Raw genomic sequence first — 17,055 nt, forward strand, 5'->3', positions numbered from 1 at the left:
AAATGGGACTTTCAAAAATTTATGATCTTATTTCTACTCCATTTTAAATGGGGACTTTGGGGACTTTGCAGCTGCATTTGGACCTTCTGAAAAGGACAGCATCGACCATAAACCATACTATGGATATACAAAAGGACAGGGTAACTGGATGGGGCTAGGGTGGGTCAACTCTGTACATAGCAATGAGTGGCCAAAAGAGTGAGACTGTGGGAGAATACTAATTTTTCTCCACTATCTCATCTGCCCTTATTTTCAGCAGACCCCCACGTTTTCAGATGGGTGCAAGGCCACTCAAATTAAAGACTACATTGCTTAGCCTTTCTTTCTGCTAAGTGCAGACATGTGACTAGGCTCTGACTATTTAGATAAAATCACAGTGACATGTAACTATGGGAAACTGTTTAAAAGGGAAGAACACATTTCCTCTTTTGCCCCTCACCTGCCTACAGACTGGAATGTAAATTTGATCGCTGGCGCTTAAGTAGCCATCTTGGACCATGAGATGAAAGCTATATCCTGTATCCCTGACATGCTGGAACTTTACGCAGCTCTACTGCCTAGCTCTGGACCTCATTTACATGACTGAAAAACTTCCACTTTCTTTATGCCATCCCTTTCTTCTGTCACTTTCAGACAACTGAACTATAACTTTTATACATACAAATATACACATGTACACGTGTGTAATCTAGGTAAACCGTTTCTCTATAGATTTTATATCATCAACAAAATCAAACCAGTAAAGTATCCTTGTCTAAAGAAAGGAGATTCGTTTTCTGTAAGACCTGTAATTCAGTGTTTCCTTCTTGTCCATGGAAAGCCTATAATCAACACTTAAGCTCTGCCCCCCTATACTAGAGTTAATACTGGGGTTTTACTATACTTACCAAACACAGTGGCTCTAAGTATGTGTATAATATTAACCATGATTTAAGAATGTCAGTCCCTAGGGGTGCCTGGGTGGCTCAATTGGTTAAGCATACGGCTTCAGCTCAGGTCATGATTTCATGGTTCGTGGGTTCAAGCCCCATGTTGGGCTCTGTGCTGACAGCTCAGAGCCTGGAGCCTGCTTCGGATTTTGTGTCTCCTTCTCTTTCTGCCCCTCCCCTGCTTGTGCTCTGTCTGTAAATCTCTCTCAAAAGTAAACAAACATTAAAAAAAAAGAATGTCAGTTTCTAGAAGACAGTCATCAGGTTTTACCAAGCTCTTAATATTCTACACCCAACAAGTGTCTGACACACAGTCTGTATCCAGTAAATATTACTTGAATAAATGCAAGTCTTTGGCTCCTTTGAAATTAATATCAATTCACAATTGACCTTTTGGTCCTGTTTCCAGAATTTAAATTGGTCAGATCTTAATAGTCTGAAATTCAATCCTTAAAAACAATGATGGGTTACATCACTCTCTCTTTTTCCCATTGTTTGCTGCTGACTTAGTGATGGTACCTTTCAGATAATCCTGCCAAGTCTAGTACAACATTCCAAATTACACGCACTGCATGTGCTATGCTCCTCTGATTTCTTCCTGGGTTTTGATAAGAACATAAGGTCTTAGATAATAATGAGGGTTCAGGAAACGTCCATCAGAGAATGATGATAAGGATGAGGATGGGAAGTCAGAGTAACCAGAGTAACGGATCCCCCTGTGCCAGCAGCAAGTGATGAAATGATCAGTGTTAGGAACAGAGACTGCTTGCTCACAGGCAGGGGTTCGAGCTGGACACTGAATACATTTGGTTCTAGGAAGGAAGGGTAAATAGGACATAGAAATTAGGCCTCACAAAGTTTCTGCCACACAGCAGATTACGTAGGACGATAGCTCTGTGACACCTCGCCATTAGTACAGCATTTTATTTGACTTGTACACACACTTGATGAACACACTCTGCAGTTCATAGTTAGAGATGTTGTGACAGATAAACCAGTCATTATCTCCTTGTACTTCTTCTTCCCTGTGTTCACAATCAAACACAGCTTATCATCTGTTTATGCAGAGGCTCTCCACCTGCTTGGGGAGTGAGAGCAAAAGGGAGGGGATACTGACTAGAGAAAGGTGTAGTAAAGTTTTGGAAGAAGGTATGTGTAATCTGAAATTTTCTGCCTAACAATACAGTGCAATCCTTAATTAGAAAATTATGATCATCCCTAACGTTTTTAAAAATGACCCCATCTGGAAAGGCAAGATGCCACAGCAGCAATGAAAAGCATGTGGAGGTTCGCAGGCTGGAGCGTGAACCTGAACTCTGGCAGGTATCAGCACAGTAACTTTGGTCAAGTCGCTGTGTGCCTCAATTTCCTCACCTGTCAAATGGGGGTAATAATATTTGCCTATCTGGTATGAGCTATTGTGAAAACTAAATGAGTCAATCCACATAAAGTACTTAGGTACTTAGCACATTGCTTCCGACATATTATATATACACTGAATACATATCGTCTTATAATTATTGTTAGCTATAAGCCAGCAGGAGTTCACAGAACAGAGAATCTTTAAGAATAAAGAGTTTTCTGTTCTACCAAAGGGAATGGATCAGTTTCTCTGCAAAGAACAGGAGCTTTTCTTGTTTATGAAAAGAGAACTTTAATTAAAATAGAATGGGAGGTAGTACTCTAAGCCTTAACCTCTCTGGTTCCAGAGTAAATACCATGCATTCAGCCAATACGTATTATCCCCGCCTCTTGCTCCTGTGGCCCTGGATGCTGTGCACACAGCGTAGCAAAATGGGGGTCAAGGGGTCAAGGAGGACAAACTGAGCACCGTGCTCGGAACTGGGCATGCAGTCAACAGAGGACCACAGAGACACTACTACATCTCAACAGCTCTTGAGCACTTACGGTATTGGGGAAAGAAAATAATCTAAGAAGTATTTATTTCTTCCTCCAGAGCACCTAGCTCAGCACCCGCTTCCAAGAGGCAACTCTAGCTGGCATTTGCCCCTTACCATTTTCACTTTCCTAAAACTGCTACGTCCCTTGGCTTCCATGGTGCCATTTCCTCCTTCGTCTTCCCCTACATGGGCCTGACCCTGCCTTTTCACCCTCATCACAGGATCCCTTCACCTTTTCCATCACCCAAATGCCAGTCTTCCCGAATCCCCTGTTCTTAGCCTTCCATTTTCTTTCTGCTGGATGATCTCATCACCCACAGCTTCATCTGCCACTCAAAAGCTAATTACTCACAAACATGTATCTCTACATCCTCATCTCCTTCCTGGGTTCTTTGCCCACCTTTTGTATAGTCTACAGGGGCTCTCCCTTGGGTTTTCTTTTCTTTTTTTTTTTTTCTTAAACATTTATTTTGAGTGAGAGAAGGAGAGAGTGCACGTGTGAGCAGGGGAGGGGCAGAGAAAGGGAGACAGAGAGAGAGAATCCCAGGCAGGCTCCACGCTGTCAGCGAAGAGCCTGACGTGGGGCTCAATCCCATGAACGATGAGATCATGACCTAAGCCAAAATCAAGAGTCGGACGCTTAAATGACTGAGGCACCCAGTTCTCATCTCCCCTGGATTTTCTATACAGGTATTGCAAATTCAGTATGTCCCAAACCAAACTCATTTTTTCTATCCAAATTCTTCCTTCCTCTCATTTTCCCTCTTCTATTAGGTTTTGGGATAAAACACCATCCTTGACACTCATGCATACCTTTCTCACCTTCCCTTAGAAGCACTGTAAATTTTACTTCATGATTATTTGTTGAGTCCACCTTACTGTCTCCCATCGCTCGAGCACTGTGCCTTAGATTAGCACAACAGTACAGCACAATGATTGAGCTGCTCAGGCATCACAGGATCTGAGTTTTCACTGAGTTTCTATCACTGATTAGTGTTTGCCTGACCGTGGGAAAATTACTTAACATCCTTGGGACTTAAGGATTAAATAAGCTAACATATGTCACTGCCCTAGAGCAGTGCTTGGCACAAAAGTACAACTTAAAAATATTAGCCACTGGCTTTATTATTATCACCATATTAAGTATTACTATTGGTATTGATAGTTGCATTTATTACAGAGCTGAGCACAAAACTGATAAATAAAAAAAAATGAGTGATTGAATCAATATTATTGTTAGGAAGACTGCTGTGCAGCAGAAACTGAAGACCTACTTTATTATGCATTAAATCACTGTGGGCTCTCACCAAGTCTTTAGCCAGTCTGAACTCTGGTGCTCACTTTAAAAAGTGCAGATTAGGGGCGCCTGGGTGGCTCAGTCGGTTAAGTGCCTGACTCTTGATTTCAGCTCAGGTCATGATCTCAAGGTCTGTGAGATCAAGGCCCTTGTCGGACGCTGTGCTGACAGCACGGGGCCTGCTTGGAATTCTCTCTCTCTCTGCCCCTCCCCTGCTTGTATGCTCTCTCTCTCAAGATAATTAAACAAACATTAAAAAAAAATAAAGTGGAGATTAAAAATACCTATCTTACATACTTCTGTGACTACATCATGATGTAACATGTGAGCCCTGTGGAATATGAAAAGCACTCTATCAATGAAAGGAAAAATGCTTACTATCAGTACATGTTATCATACTATGCGACTCGACCCTTACGTTTACAACAAAACACTGAGGTAGAGAGAATGTACAAAGGATTAAGGGAAAGAAGCTTCTCTTCTCTGCGTTATTTCTGAAAGGAATAACACGACTGCATTGTAATGGAACGACAGAAGGTAGAAAGAGGTTAGGAATGATGAGATTTCTCTCCTGACCAGGCTAGACAGAAAATGTAAAGCATCAATAGAAGATGTAATTACTTTCAAACCAAGGAATCACGTGTAGAGTAATCCTACAATAATGCGGTAGTTAGCACATGATGTCAGTATCTTCCAAATGTAAACATAATACCATGTCAAAAAAAGAAAAAGTGTTTTCTTGCTACATAACTGTTCCAATAATACTTATTCATTCTTTTGAAAAAATGTAAAAGTAGCAAGGGAGGGAGAGGAAGACAATAGAATGTCACTACTTCAAAAAGAGGTCCGACAAGAGATAAAATAGCGAACAAGGTCTCACGGACACCCAAGATAACAACCTAGTTAAAGATATTAGAAACGATGGAATAAAGTCAGAAAACAACTTTGAGGGAAGTATTTTGCCTAAATTATTTGGGAGGCGGTTATTCAGTGAATAGAAACACATCTGGGAATCTGGGAATGCATGTGGAAGAAAACTTAATTACCTAGTCCTTGCCGAATCTCTCTCTCTTTTTTTTTTTTCTGCAATTTCTTTTCCTCTATTCTGACAGATATTGCTGCTCAGGTGTCCAAGCCACTAGGAATAAAGCTAGATATAAAAACCGGAATAAAATACAAATTTAGCACAACGTTCTTTCATCAGACTGTGTTCCAGTATGGACACATGGATGATTGGGAGTAACGAAAGAAAGAAATGGGACTCAAGACGTTAATGAGTTAGCATCATTTTGTTTTTGGTTTTTTTTCCCCCTTCAGACAGACTGGAAAAGTAGGTCACAGGATAGGCTGGGCAGTGTGAGACAACTCTGTGACTCACTTACAGAAATCAACCTGCCAAAGTGATCCCGGCTTTGTGCCCTCGTTGCCCCTGTACTGCCTGAGTCCACAGCAGAGAGATGGGAGGACAGAGCTTTCTCTGCAAGGCTGTACCTCCCCTCTGGTGAGTCCTCCCTGCTGAAAGGTTCCCTTTTACCCCGAGTGCTCATTGGTTACTGGCTATGGCATTTCACTGGGCAATCTCTGGGTAGAGTCAACTCAGGGGTGCGAAGGGATATCACGATGCTAAAGGGTTAATATTCTACAAGCAACATGACAAATTGGCCCAGAATTACACAGCACATTGACAAATGATTACAGCAAATTCTGAGAATGGATAATATCGTGTCATTTTTAGTCAACACAAAGACGCTACAGGAAGGTACAACTGAAGATCTATGCAACTAGCAGGTGAAAACATAACTGGTCGTTAATTCATTCAAAATGCATCTACGGGGTAAGGGAAACGGACCCGGTCTCCCAGGTTTAAGGTCTGGTTAACATAAACCAAAAGGCCCCCGGACCTCCAACAAAATAATCTGTGGAAACAAAGAGATCTTTTAATATATAAACTCTTTCATATCTTAAAATGTATCTATCAACAGGACGTTCCTTCATCTTCTTTCACACTTTAATGTGTGAATTTGAGGACTCAGAGATTCTTTTCCTCAGCACGAGAACATATGCCTGAGAGAAGAATTCTATGTGTTGTCATTTTGTGAATATATGTGAATATACGGTTTTATGTTGGGGAAGTGATTGAGTTTACTGCTCCAAGGAGGGGGGCCCAATTAAAGTCCGGGTCCAAGGTCCCAACGCCCTAGGAACCCTAAGTATATCACCTTCAACATACCAAAGTGAAAAACCCTCTCATTAGGAAGTTAACTCTTTCAAAATAACGTGAAAAAATACAATTTTATACTTTTTGAAAAAATTCCAGCAATATCTTAAAAAGGTAACAGAAAAACCAGTTCAGTGCCAATTAATAAAAGGAATAAAACTCATGAGGTATTTACTGAAAATCATAAAGACACCAATCTTTCTGAAACCAGAATGGCACCTTGGTGGTATAGTTTGCTTCCGTATCCCTCCAAATCCCATTACACATTTCAAGGAATCATCTTACCCATTCATATAAAAACATCAACTTAATTTTCCAACTGGATTAATAAATCTGAATAGAATAATTTAAGTCATATGAGCGTCTGCTCACGACCAGCTGTTTTAAATTAGTATATTAAGTAATTTAGACACTTTTCTTTGCAAAGGTTGCGTGATTTAATAAATTCCCATATGCCTCAGCACGTGCCAGCACCACCAGGTTATCTCCAATCCAGCTGCTGTTAGGAGAACAGTTGCCAACTTTCAAACAACTGCAGAGAATAATGAATCAACTTCAAGCTGGCTCACAAGTAAACTTCTACTGCTCCCAGCTATCACATGGGCCGGTTTCAATGGTAAAGAAAATTAATTAAAGAGATTTCACCTCCCTGTGTTTCAGAAACAGGGAGTCATAAATATCGCTGAATTAGTAGTTTAAAAGCCCCCGTAGCTTCAGGTAGACTGAAACAGTTTGGACTTCTGTCTTAAATGCTATAGGTTGTTTTAAAAATTGGATTTTTGGGGGCGCCTGGGTGGCTCAGTCGGTTAAGCGGCCGACTTCAGCTCAGGTCACGATCTCACAGCCCATGAGTTCGAGCCCCGCGTCGGGCTCTGTGCTGACAGCTCAGAGCCTGGAGCCTGTTTCAGATTCTGTGTCTCCCTCTCTCTGACCCTCTCCTGTTCATGCTCTGTTTCTCCCTGTCTCAAAAATAAATAAATGTTAAAAAAAATAAAAATAATAAAATAAAAAATTTTTAAAAATTGGGTTTTTTTTTGACGAGACAGATTAGGATGTGCTCTGTTCCTTATTCGTAACATGAATTTATGAGAAGATTCATATTCATGGAGGAAAAAAAATCAAGATTCTCATCTATTAAAGGCTCACTAGGAAAAAAAAGGGCTTCAAAAGCTTCAGAGGAAAGAAGACATTAATACAGGAGCTTAAAAAGCAGCTGCAAGAGGAAAGCACCAAACAAGTCATTTTAGGAATGCACAAAATGGCAAAATGACAGTGTGAGGTCCTCCTTCTAAAAAAGACAATATTTTATTGAATTCTGATTAAACACTGGACAAAGCAATTTGTGCTGGATCAGTTATCCAGACCAGCAGTGCTACAGAAATCCCTGAGACTTTGGTGTTTCCAACAAGCACTCCTCTACTTGGCATAAAGCCATCCAGTTTTTATAGGGAAAAATAAGCAAAACATCACAGAAGAATCCCCTTACTTCATTTATTTCTAAATATTTGTTACAGTTGAAAAGTACTCCCTGGGTGGGTGGACCTTCCCGAAAGGACAGGAAACACGTTTTCACTAAGGAGCACAGGTGGACCCCACTGTCCTTGCAGGAGAGAGTGCTGTATGCTTCTTCACAAGCAACAGGGCAGAATGGACAAAATACACAATTTTATGGTTCTGATGAACTGTGTAAAACCATGCAAGGATCACGTGATTAGTCGTGAGGATTTGATTTCTTCTTTTTTTCTAAAGAGTACCTGTAACTTTTCTCAGTCATCTGCTCTCTGCATCAGGGCACCATACTGTCTGCCTTCTACATTTTTCCAATACATCTCGTAAGTTAAAATCTAAGTATGAAATTGTACACCGAGGTTGCTTCTGCCCTCACTGTACATATACAACACAGAGTTTTAATAAAAAACAACGTTTCAGAGATGCTATCTAGACCCATACTCTACCATTTCAGTGATTCACACTACTTGAAATTGACATTGTGGATGGATGGGTGTGGGATGGGGGCGTCTTCTCCAGGCATCTCCAATATCCTCTCCAGGGATCTCTGATATTTCCAGCAATGGAAACACTAGAGATCCTCAGGCAGAGTACTTCGTTCTGGGATCTTTCCGACAGCAGGGTAGTTCTAGAAAAACTACAAAGATGCCTCAGGGTAATTCAGAATCCAAAAAAAGGACAATGAGTTTAACCCATGAATAAAGGCAAGAGCCTATTCTCTAACACTTTGATGTGATCATCTTTTCACCTCTCTATACCTCATGGATGCTGTTGAAACTGTTCAAGATGCAACAGATTTAAGAGGGCCACCTTTGGAACAACATAAAAGGCTAGCACTTATTGTGAAATTGTTGCCCAGTTAGGTAGCCACAGTAATTCCCCAAACAACTGAGTCAGCACTCACCCAAGTGGAGGAGAAAGAGAGGTGTTGATTCCTTAACCTCACTGAATCACATTAATGCAACAAACTATTTGGAAAGTGTTCTAGTCTATTCTGCACAACAGGATGCATGTCTCCACTTGGCAAAATCTTGTGCAACAGGTATGAATCGTACACATTATTTGCCACTGCCCTAGTAATAAGCAAGAGGCAAGAAATTTCACAGGTGCAACAATTTATCTGCAATTTTGAAAACATTCCATTCACCAGTGCCAACGTGCCCAAAAGGACTCTCTCACAGGAGGCAAGTTTACCTACAATAAGCTAGAATGAACGCAAAGGGGAGATACAGGGGAACTTGACAGACACCTAACATAAAAGTTCTCACACTTCAGCCTTGAACTCCATTCTGTTCAAGAGCAGAAAATACTATGGATGGTACAGATCTGTCATTATTCTGCTTTCTACTTTGAAGGCTGTATGTATTTAACGATTACAATTACGAAATCCTAGAATAAATATGCCTTCTATTCGCTGATTTGAATATTCGAACAATTAGCTGTGTTTGTTTGCATGCACACAAGTGTCTTTATTTCTAGTGGTTAGGATAATCAAGAAATGCCTAGAGGTGGGAAAAAAAATTAGAAAGACATAAAGGAAAGATGAGGGAGGAAGGAGAAAGTAAATAGAACAAGAAAAAAGATTTAAAAAGATTTCTATGTAGTCAGGATAAGTCACTAATTGAAGGTGGAAAAAATAACTGCTCACAGTTTGTATAAAGCAATCATACCCACGTAGCACTTCGACATGGTACAAAGGTATATAATTATAAACAAGAAGATGGAAACAAAAAGTTGTATCTTAATTAAGAGAAACAACAGAGGAAAAAATTATGGAAAAAAATTATGGAAAGTAGGAAGACGCATGCCACAGATACGCCCGGATAAATGACATATCGCCACGGGGGAGAGCAGTGCCCCAGACTTGAGAAGGTTTCGTATGACCTTGGCCAGCCCTGCTATTTCCTGCCTTGTATAATCACAGAAGGCAGTCAACGTTTGGTGATGATGAGAAGTAGGGTTTTGAAGAATATAATTATGGGCTGCAAGTGTTTTCTGTGGAAACAAAATGATCATTCATGTCTAAGATTGTGTAAATATGCCTTAATTTTGGTCAACAGCAATTTCAACTTTAAAAACACAGAATCCCAAAACCACCTTATACATCACAATTCTCCAAGTGATCTTCAGGGATAAGCGGGTAAAAGCAAGAACGTTCCAGATACTCTTCAAAAAATGCTACTTGGGAGAAAATTATCTACTCCGCGGTGACATGATTTGGCCGATCTCCACATCGGGCCCAGCTCACAACCTCAAAAAGCCACATTAAAGGAGATTTAAGCAAAGCCAACGCAGTTTTCATCTACGAGGTCAGGTAGAAAAATGATTGCAATGCGTGTTACCTTGGACAGACTGTGGCAATCTCACACAAATTAATGGTATTTTGTGAACAGATGGGAGGTGGATATAAGAAGAAACCACATCAAGGGTCCCTAAGGAAACTTAAAGGCTCGGAAAGCTTCAAAACTCTCGCCTTCCCTCTGGTACCTTTAATTGTGGCTACAATAAGTGCATTTTTGCCACATGCTTTCGAAAGAAAAAAAGAAATGGTTATTTTCTTAAGTACTAACAGACTTACTTCTCTTTCAGAAAATCCACCACTCTTTTGAAGTCGGCCACGCAGTATTCTCTTCTCATTTCCGTGAGTACAGAGTCAGAGGCAGACTGGACCGGTATGTGCAGAAAAGCATAGACTCTGGGATGATTAAGGATTTTTGCCATTTCCTTTAAAAAAAAAAAAATGGAAGGAGAAAACATTAATCATTTTAAGGAATCAGGTAATGGTTCCCTTCAGATCAACACTCACAAGGGCAATCAAATCAACACAGCTGAAAACAGACCAATCACCCAGGCTCTTCAAGCGAGTGTCGACTGGCAATACTCTCTGATGACATTTGGAAATTTAATGTTACTTTCAGAGGATTCCACGCAAGCGTGCCTTCCTCATGTTTATCGTCTCTGTTAGGTGACAAAACAAAGGTAAACTCATGGATGCCTAAAGAGGAAAAATTTTTGAGTCTTTCAAAATAAACACTCCCTTGCCTCAAAGAAGTTTTATTCCTACATTAGCAGGAAAAACACCAAGAGTTAAACAGTTGAGGCTCTACAATCCTGTGGGCTTGGATAGAATCTCCAAATTTAAGGCCAGTCAACACTTTTTTTTTTTTTTTTTTAATACCGAAAGAGAAGAAGGAATATGTAACTCACCTGTTTCTTTTTCAGCTAGTTAATGAACACGTATTTTCTGAGTATCTACTATGCAAAAGACACAGCATCACACAATGAAGCTAACCAGTTGGTCGGCTGATAGCTAGATGTAGAGTGTGTAAGAAGGGAGGAACAGGAAGATGATCCAATTTTGCAAAGGTAGAGCAAAATGGAGCGAAGCAAATTAGGAAGCCCAGAGAGTGTCTTAAAATTCCTCAGAGGATACAAAGGTAGGCAGGGAAAAGAGTGATACAAAGAAAGTTGCGTGAATGTGACCATTTATGAAAGCAGTAAGAACACGAGACGGATTCAGTCCTCCAACTGCCCCCTGCCACTGGCTCATCAACTGGAGCCTGGCGGAAGAGGGAGAAGAGAAGAAGAGGAAAAGAGAAGAGGGCGCAGGGGGAGAGGGCGTGTACAAAGACACCAAGAAGTAAAAATGTTGAGAAAGGAGCTGCTCCTTGATAACCTGCAGGCAACGAGTGATTTTTAGCTTTCGAAATACTGCATTTTCCTATGTGTTATTTCATTTCGTCCTTACAACAGTATTTTGAGGATCTATGGAGTCTGAGAGCCAGCTAATTCTGTAGAGTCACCTCCTAGCTCTTTAGGGGTCAGTCATGCATATGTATTAACCATGCCCTGTGTGTCTCCACTTTCTTTCCACCAACTGTGAACATCAGGGCTTTTAGGAACGTGCACGAAAAGAGCAATCGACTCGGATCGGTCACCTCCTTAATAGCAGCCTAGTCGTTTAAAAAAATCATTTTGGACCAAGAAATTCAAATAGCCAAATAACAGGACTCCTTGGAATGTTTTATCCATACTTTCTCTACTAGAAATTAATAGGTATACACACCTTGTCTTCTATCTATCTGGAAAGACAGGTAGATACGTGTCCATAGAGACATATACATTAGAGCTGGAGTTGAAGACTTTCTTATTCAACAGAAAAACGAATGCCTAACATATTATCTGTTCACAAAACTGTCATGTTTCTTGGCTGGGTATTCAGCCAGTAGGCTCTTCAGCACGAGCGGCACAGGAGGCCGCGTCAGGCGACGCTAATCATCACACACCCTGCCGCATACATGCTGGCCTTCTGCTATGCTTCTCTGCTGGCCAGGTCTTTTGCGGCTGAACATCAAGATCCACAGTGTAACAAAAGTGTGTGTTTACTAAAGGGGCAGGACCCTGCGTTGGCCAACCTTCAACATACCTACTGTGATAAAAAGTGACACTTTAACAAGGAACATAATGCAGGGAATGAAATTTCACTCTCCTTCTCTGTGCCTCGGTTTTCTTATCTGTAAGACAGAGAGAGTGGCCGACCCACCTTCTAGGGATACTGGGAAAATAAAATAATTCAGTATGTGTTTACATGTAAGCCCTCAGCAGACCAATTTATCTAATACTCTTCTTTCTTCCTTGAATAGTTTCTAAAGTTCATGGTAACACATTTTCATACAGATTAATGGGAACCTGGGAACAGCTTTTCAATGAGCTGGTTCCTGTAACTAGTAAGTGAAGGAGGTTTAACTTGTGCTGATGTGCATACGATAAATTAGAAAGCGGTTCCCAGCGAGCAAGACCTTGGGCCAGAAAGGGGAGTGCAGTTTCTCTTGGAAACCCTCAGGGTGGCCTGCTACAAGCAGGACCCTGCTCTGGGTGAACTGCTGGCCTGTCGCAGTATGACAACTTACAAATTGAAACGTTAATAGCAAACAAGGAGGATGAACGCGGTGGGTTTTTCCCGTGGGCTCCCAAAATAAGATTTCCCACTAGTAATTACCCTCAGCTTCATGCTACAGGCCCGGCAATGTTTTAGAATGGCAGGCGCCAGAACACAAAATAAAAATAAACTTACCCCTTAATTAAAGTCTGTATTTCTCCCACGAAAAGAATTAGGACTTCACAGATTCATGTACCCCGAAGAGACAGAGTAGATATTTTCTGTTCTGGTTTTAGGTCTATTCCTTCTCTCAAGAACTCTGCATGTTGGTGAAGACCTTTCAGTTTCTTCACCTTTCAAAATTCTTCCCTTATTTCTGAGATTCAGCTTATTGTTACAGGTTCTCTGGCGCCAGAGATTACTTCCTCCTCTCTGACGCCTCAGCAACTGCTCCTGCTGTTACCCAAGTGCTTTCTTGGTCCCACCTCGCACCACGGTCATCGATCTCCAAGAGGGAGGCTCTCTGAGAGGAGGAAATAACTATCTTGCCCTTCTCGTTGGATCCCCACAACGGCTACTGCTAGGTATACAACCAAACATACAAATATAGATATGGGTTAAAACCACATGAACATACATAGAAAGAGATTTAAATTTTTTTCAATGTTTATTCATTTGAGGGAGAGAGAGAGGCAGAGCACACGTCGGGGAGAGGCAGAGAGAGAGGGAGACACAGAATCCGAAGCAGGCTCCAGGCTGTGAGCTGTCACCACAGAGCCCGACGCGGGGCTCGAACTCATCAACCGTGAGATCGTGACCTGAGCCGAAGTTGGACACTTACCCGACTAAGCCACCCAGGCGCCCCCATACAAAGAGATTTAAAGTGTGTGTGCTGTTGGATGGGAAGACAAATGTTCAAATAGTAATGGTTGGACTCAAGTAGGTAAACAAACATATGATTGGCCAGCCTTAATTTCTGGAAGTGAAAATTCTATGTTAATATGTAAGTAAATATAAAGTAAAAATGAGACATTTCATAGGTAGCACCCCCTCCCCATTGGGTTATATACCTACAAATCAGTTGCAGCTTTAGGTTGGAATCACAATGTGCTTTCTTAGGCAAGTAGTTTATAAATGCAATTAATTTATAAATTAATTATAAATGTGGGGCCCAGGTTAACCAAAGGAATAAGTTGGCGGGGGGGCACTTAGTTCAAAATGTGGCTAACAAAAAAATGGCAGCCATGAGCAAACCCTGAGTTCTGAGCTGGCTGTGAGTCCGAGTAGGTGGGCAAGTATGCGAGCTGGTATGTGGGCACACGAGGGGTGTGTGTATGAGGAGCTGTGGTAGCAACTAGTATGGAAACACTATCTCTTTTAATATAAGGTCACTTACACTTTAAGGGCTAATGTATCAAGGCTGCTTAACATCTAGACGGTGACTACTTTAGAAGCGGGGATTACAGAATGGTTAACCAAATCAATGAAACAGTATTTCCACCCAGTGCTTTTCTTTGGAGCTCTCCTTTCACGAGCTGGTAATCGTCTCAATGTTTGTTAGTTTTTTTATGAAATTAAAAAGCAAAGAAAACGTAATGAGTTGACGAAAACAGACCATTTTTAAAAGCAATCCTATAACGGGTACATCTTTAAAAGAAATGTGTCATTTCTGTTGCTCTGCACTCATCAAATGAATCATCATATTCTGTCTGGTTTTAAATATGTACACTACCAGTTTCATAAAGTCACTCAGCGCGTGAGTGCGCAAAATGTACTAATACTTGTATTCAGATGTCTGTGCATTCATTTTGATGGTTACCAGTCATGAAGTCTGCTCAGATTGTAGCTTTGTTAGAAAGTATATGCATATTTAAAAAGCTAATCTTGACAGTGCTACATTGTTTTCAACTAACCTAAGACATATGAGGAAGCAAAAAGCAAAAAGATATTTCAAAAAAAGGTAAATTAAACCGTTCCTTTAAGCATCGCAAACAAAGCTTATATGAGATATCATTCACGTGCCATACAATTGACCTATAAAAAAAGATGTGCAATTAAATGTTTTTTAGTATATTCACAGGATGGTGCAGCCATCTAAAATCTAATTTTAGAATTGATTCATTCCCCCTAAAATGAATCCCAAATCTTCCCATTTTCCCCTTTCCACAACCCCCTCCCCCCAGTCCGAAACAACCAGCAGTCTACTCTCTGGCTTTACAAATTGCCTACTCTGGACAATTCATATAAATAGAACCATCAGTCTTTTGGAAATGGCTTCTCTCACTTATAACGTTCTCAAGGGTCATTCATGTTGAAGTACGTAGGCTTTTTTTTTTCAATTAAATAAAATATAGGGATGTAGAATTTATTAAATATGCCATTTCGTACAAAAGTACCTCAAATGTTCTGAATATTTATTAGCTTGAAAGGTAGTAAAGCAAGTTTCATCCATACTTATGGACTTCTGCAACACAATCTAATGGCATAAATCTGACAGAGATTAGCTGTTACATATAAAATCTTTTTAGGAAAAACTACAACAGATGCAAAAGATGGAGAGGGAATGTTAAAAAATTCTTTAAAAAAACTTCTCTTGAAAAGAGAAGAACTGGGGGTGGGGAGTATAACTGATCATTTTTTGGTTCCTATTTTTTTGTTGTTGTTTCATTGTGGCAAAATATATGTAACAAAATTTCCCATTTTGACTACTTTTGAATGTACGATTCCATGACATTAACATGCTCTCAGGATGTTCTATTCAGCCATCACCACTACCCATCTCTAGAACTTTATCATCCCAAACTGAAAACTCTGTACCCATAAACATCACTCCCCATGCCTCCCTCCCCCTGCCCTTGGTAGTCGCCATTCAGTTTCTGTCTACGAACCGGACTATTCTGCTAGGCACCTCATATAAGTGAAATCATTACAGTATCTGTCCCCTTTGTCTGGCTTCTTTCACTTGGCGTAACATCTTCTACGCTCACCCTGCTGTAGCAACACTTTGCTATTCTAAGTATCTCTTCCAAGGAGCTGGGTGCTCCACTGTCAACGCCAGAGCACACCGTACAGGCTCCTATCAGCAGTTATTTCCCTGTCCTGTAATTCTGCCACACATGCTCACACCCCAAGGATGTATCTTATTTATTCCCTGCATCTCCCCATATCCTCGCTAATGCCTGGCCCTTAAATACTTAAGTTATAGTTGAATGAACGAATGATTCGATGAGCCAATTAATTAGTCAACATGAATTATTTTAGAGGAAGCCCTACAAAGACTTCTAGGTAAAGGTCAAAACAGCAATGCCTGTGTTCTAGGAGATCCTATTTCCGGAGTCACCTTCAATACTCCCAAAGTCATGTAAGTCAAGATAAAATAAGACCGGAGTCATATGTCATCCATTACTTCATTAATGACACCGTAACAGCCACTAAGTGAATTACCAGCACCTACATTTACTCTCAGCAATCTAAAAATAAATTATCATTTAATAGCAGCAGTAAGACAACTGAGGGAGCATAAGAAGAGGACATTTCCAATCCGCATGTCCCAAGTGAGGAGGATTAGATATTGCCAACAGATTCTAATTCACTTTTGATCTATAACTTAGTTATAACAGGAAATTCACTTCCAAACTGCAAAGAGTTAACATTTTCAGTATTTGCATTAATATAAGTTGAGCCCTCTGTTCTAATTAGCCTTCACAGAAATGTTAAAAGGACTTCAATGCTCCTTTACCATTACAAGGGTCATCCTCAATAATCAGACTTTGCATTACAAAGATAAAAATGTATATGAATACTAATGTCAGAATGCTAAGAGTTGTAATCAACACACATTTGTCTTCAACTGAGGTTGCCATTGTTCTATTTCATAATTATTATTCCCCTCTGCCGTCACCAAGACATCAAGGGGGTTTTTATATCCTGTGGTAGTGATGGTTTCATGAATCTGTATGTATGTGAAAATTCATGAAAACTTGAACATACATGACTAAGTCAATTTTACTGTGCAAAATTTAAGACAAAACGGCAAAGAGGAAAACTCACAGTAAAATCTGTTGTGTTTTAAACACCATATAACATGAACAGGTAATGGCCTAAAAAAACAAACGAACAATATACATATAGTTGCCTTGTTTTCTATTAAAACAAAACAACACTGAGTCTCCTAAACACTAAAAGAACAAATCAATACTTGATCAGTTTAATGGGGAAAGTGCAGTCTGATTACACCGAGCACTCAGCAAAGGCTGTCCTATCGGCTTCTCTCAAACCTGACACAATAATTGAGGAATGCGACTGAGAGGCAGAGGTTGAAG

The 17,055-nt window shown here is 40.4% G+C and overlaps 1 protein-coding gene across 8 annotated transcripts in view; it reads right to left on the reverse strand.

The window, feature by feature from the left end:
• The window catches only part of CDKAL1 (CDK5 regulatory subunit associated protein 1 like 1), a 715,645-nt gene that overhangs the window by 265,564 nt on the left and 433,026 nt on the right, over positions 1-17,055 (reverse strand). For all 8 annotated transcript variants that reach the window (XM_045497247.1, XM_045497246.1, XM_045497240.1 and 5 more), the window contains one exon: positions 10,433-10,578. In XM_045497247.1, coding sequence (XP_045353203.1) covers positions 10,433-10,578 — 146 coding nt within the window. The remainder of the gene's footprint in view (positions 1-10,432; positions 10,579-17,055) is intronic.

This window comes from Leopardus geoffroyi, chromosome B2 (assembly GCF_018350155.1).
Source record: "Leopardus geoffroyi isolate Oge1 chromosome B2, O.geoffroyi_Oge1_pat1.0, whole genome shotgun sequence".
NCBI lineage: Eukaryota > Metazoa > Chordata > Mammalia > Carnivora > Felidae > Leopardus > Leopardus geoffroyi.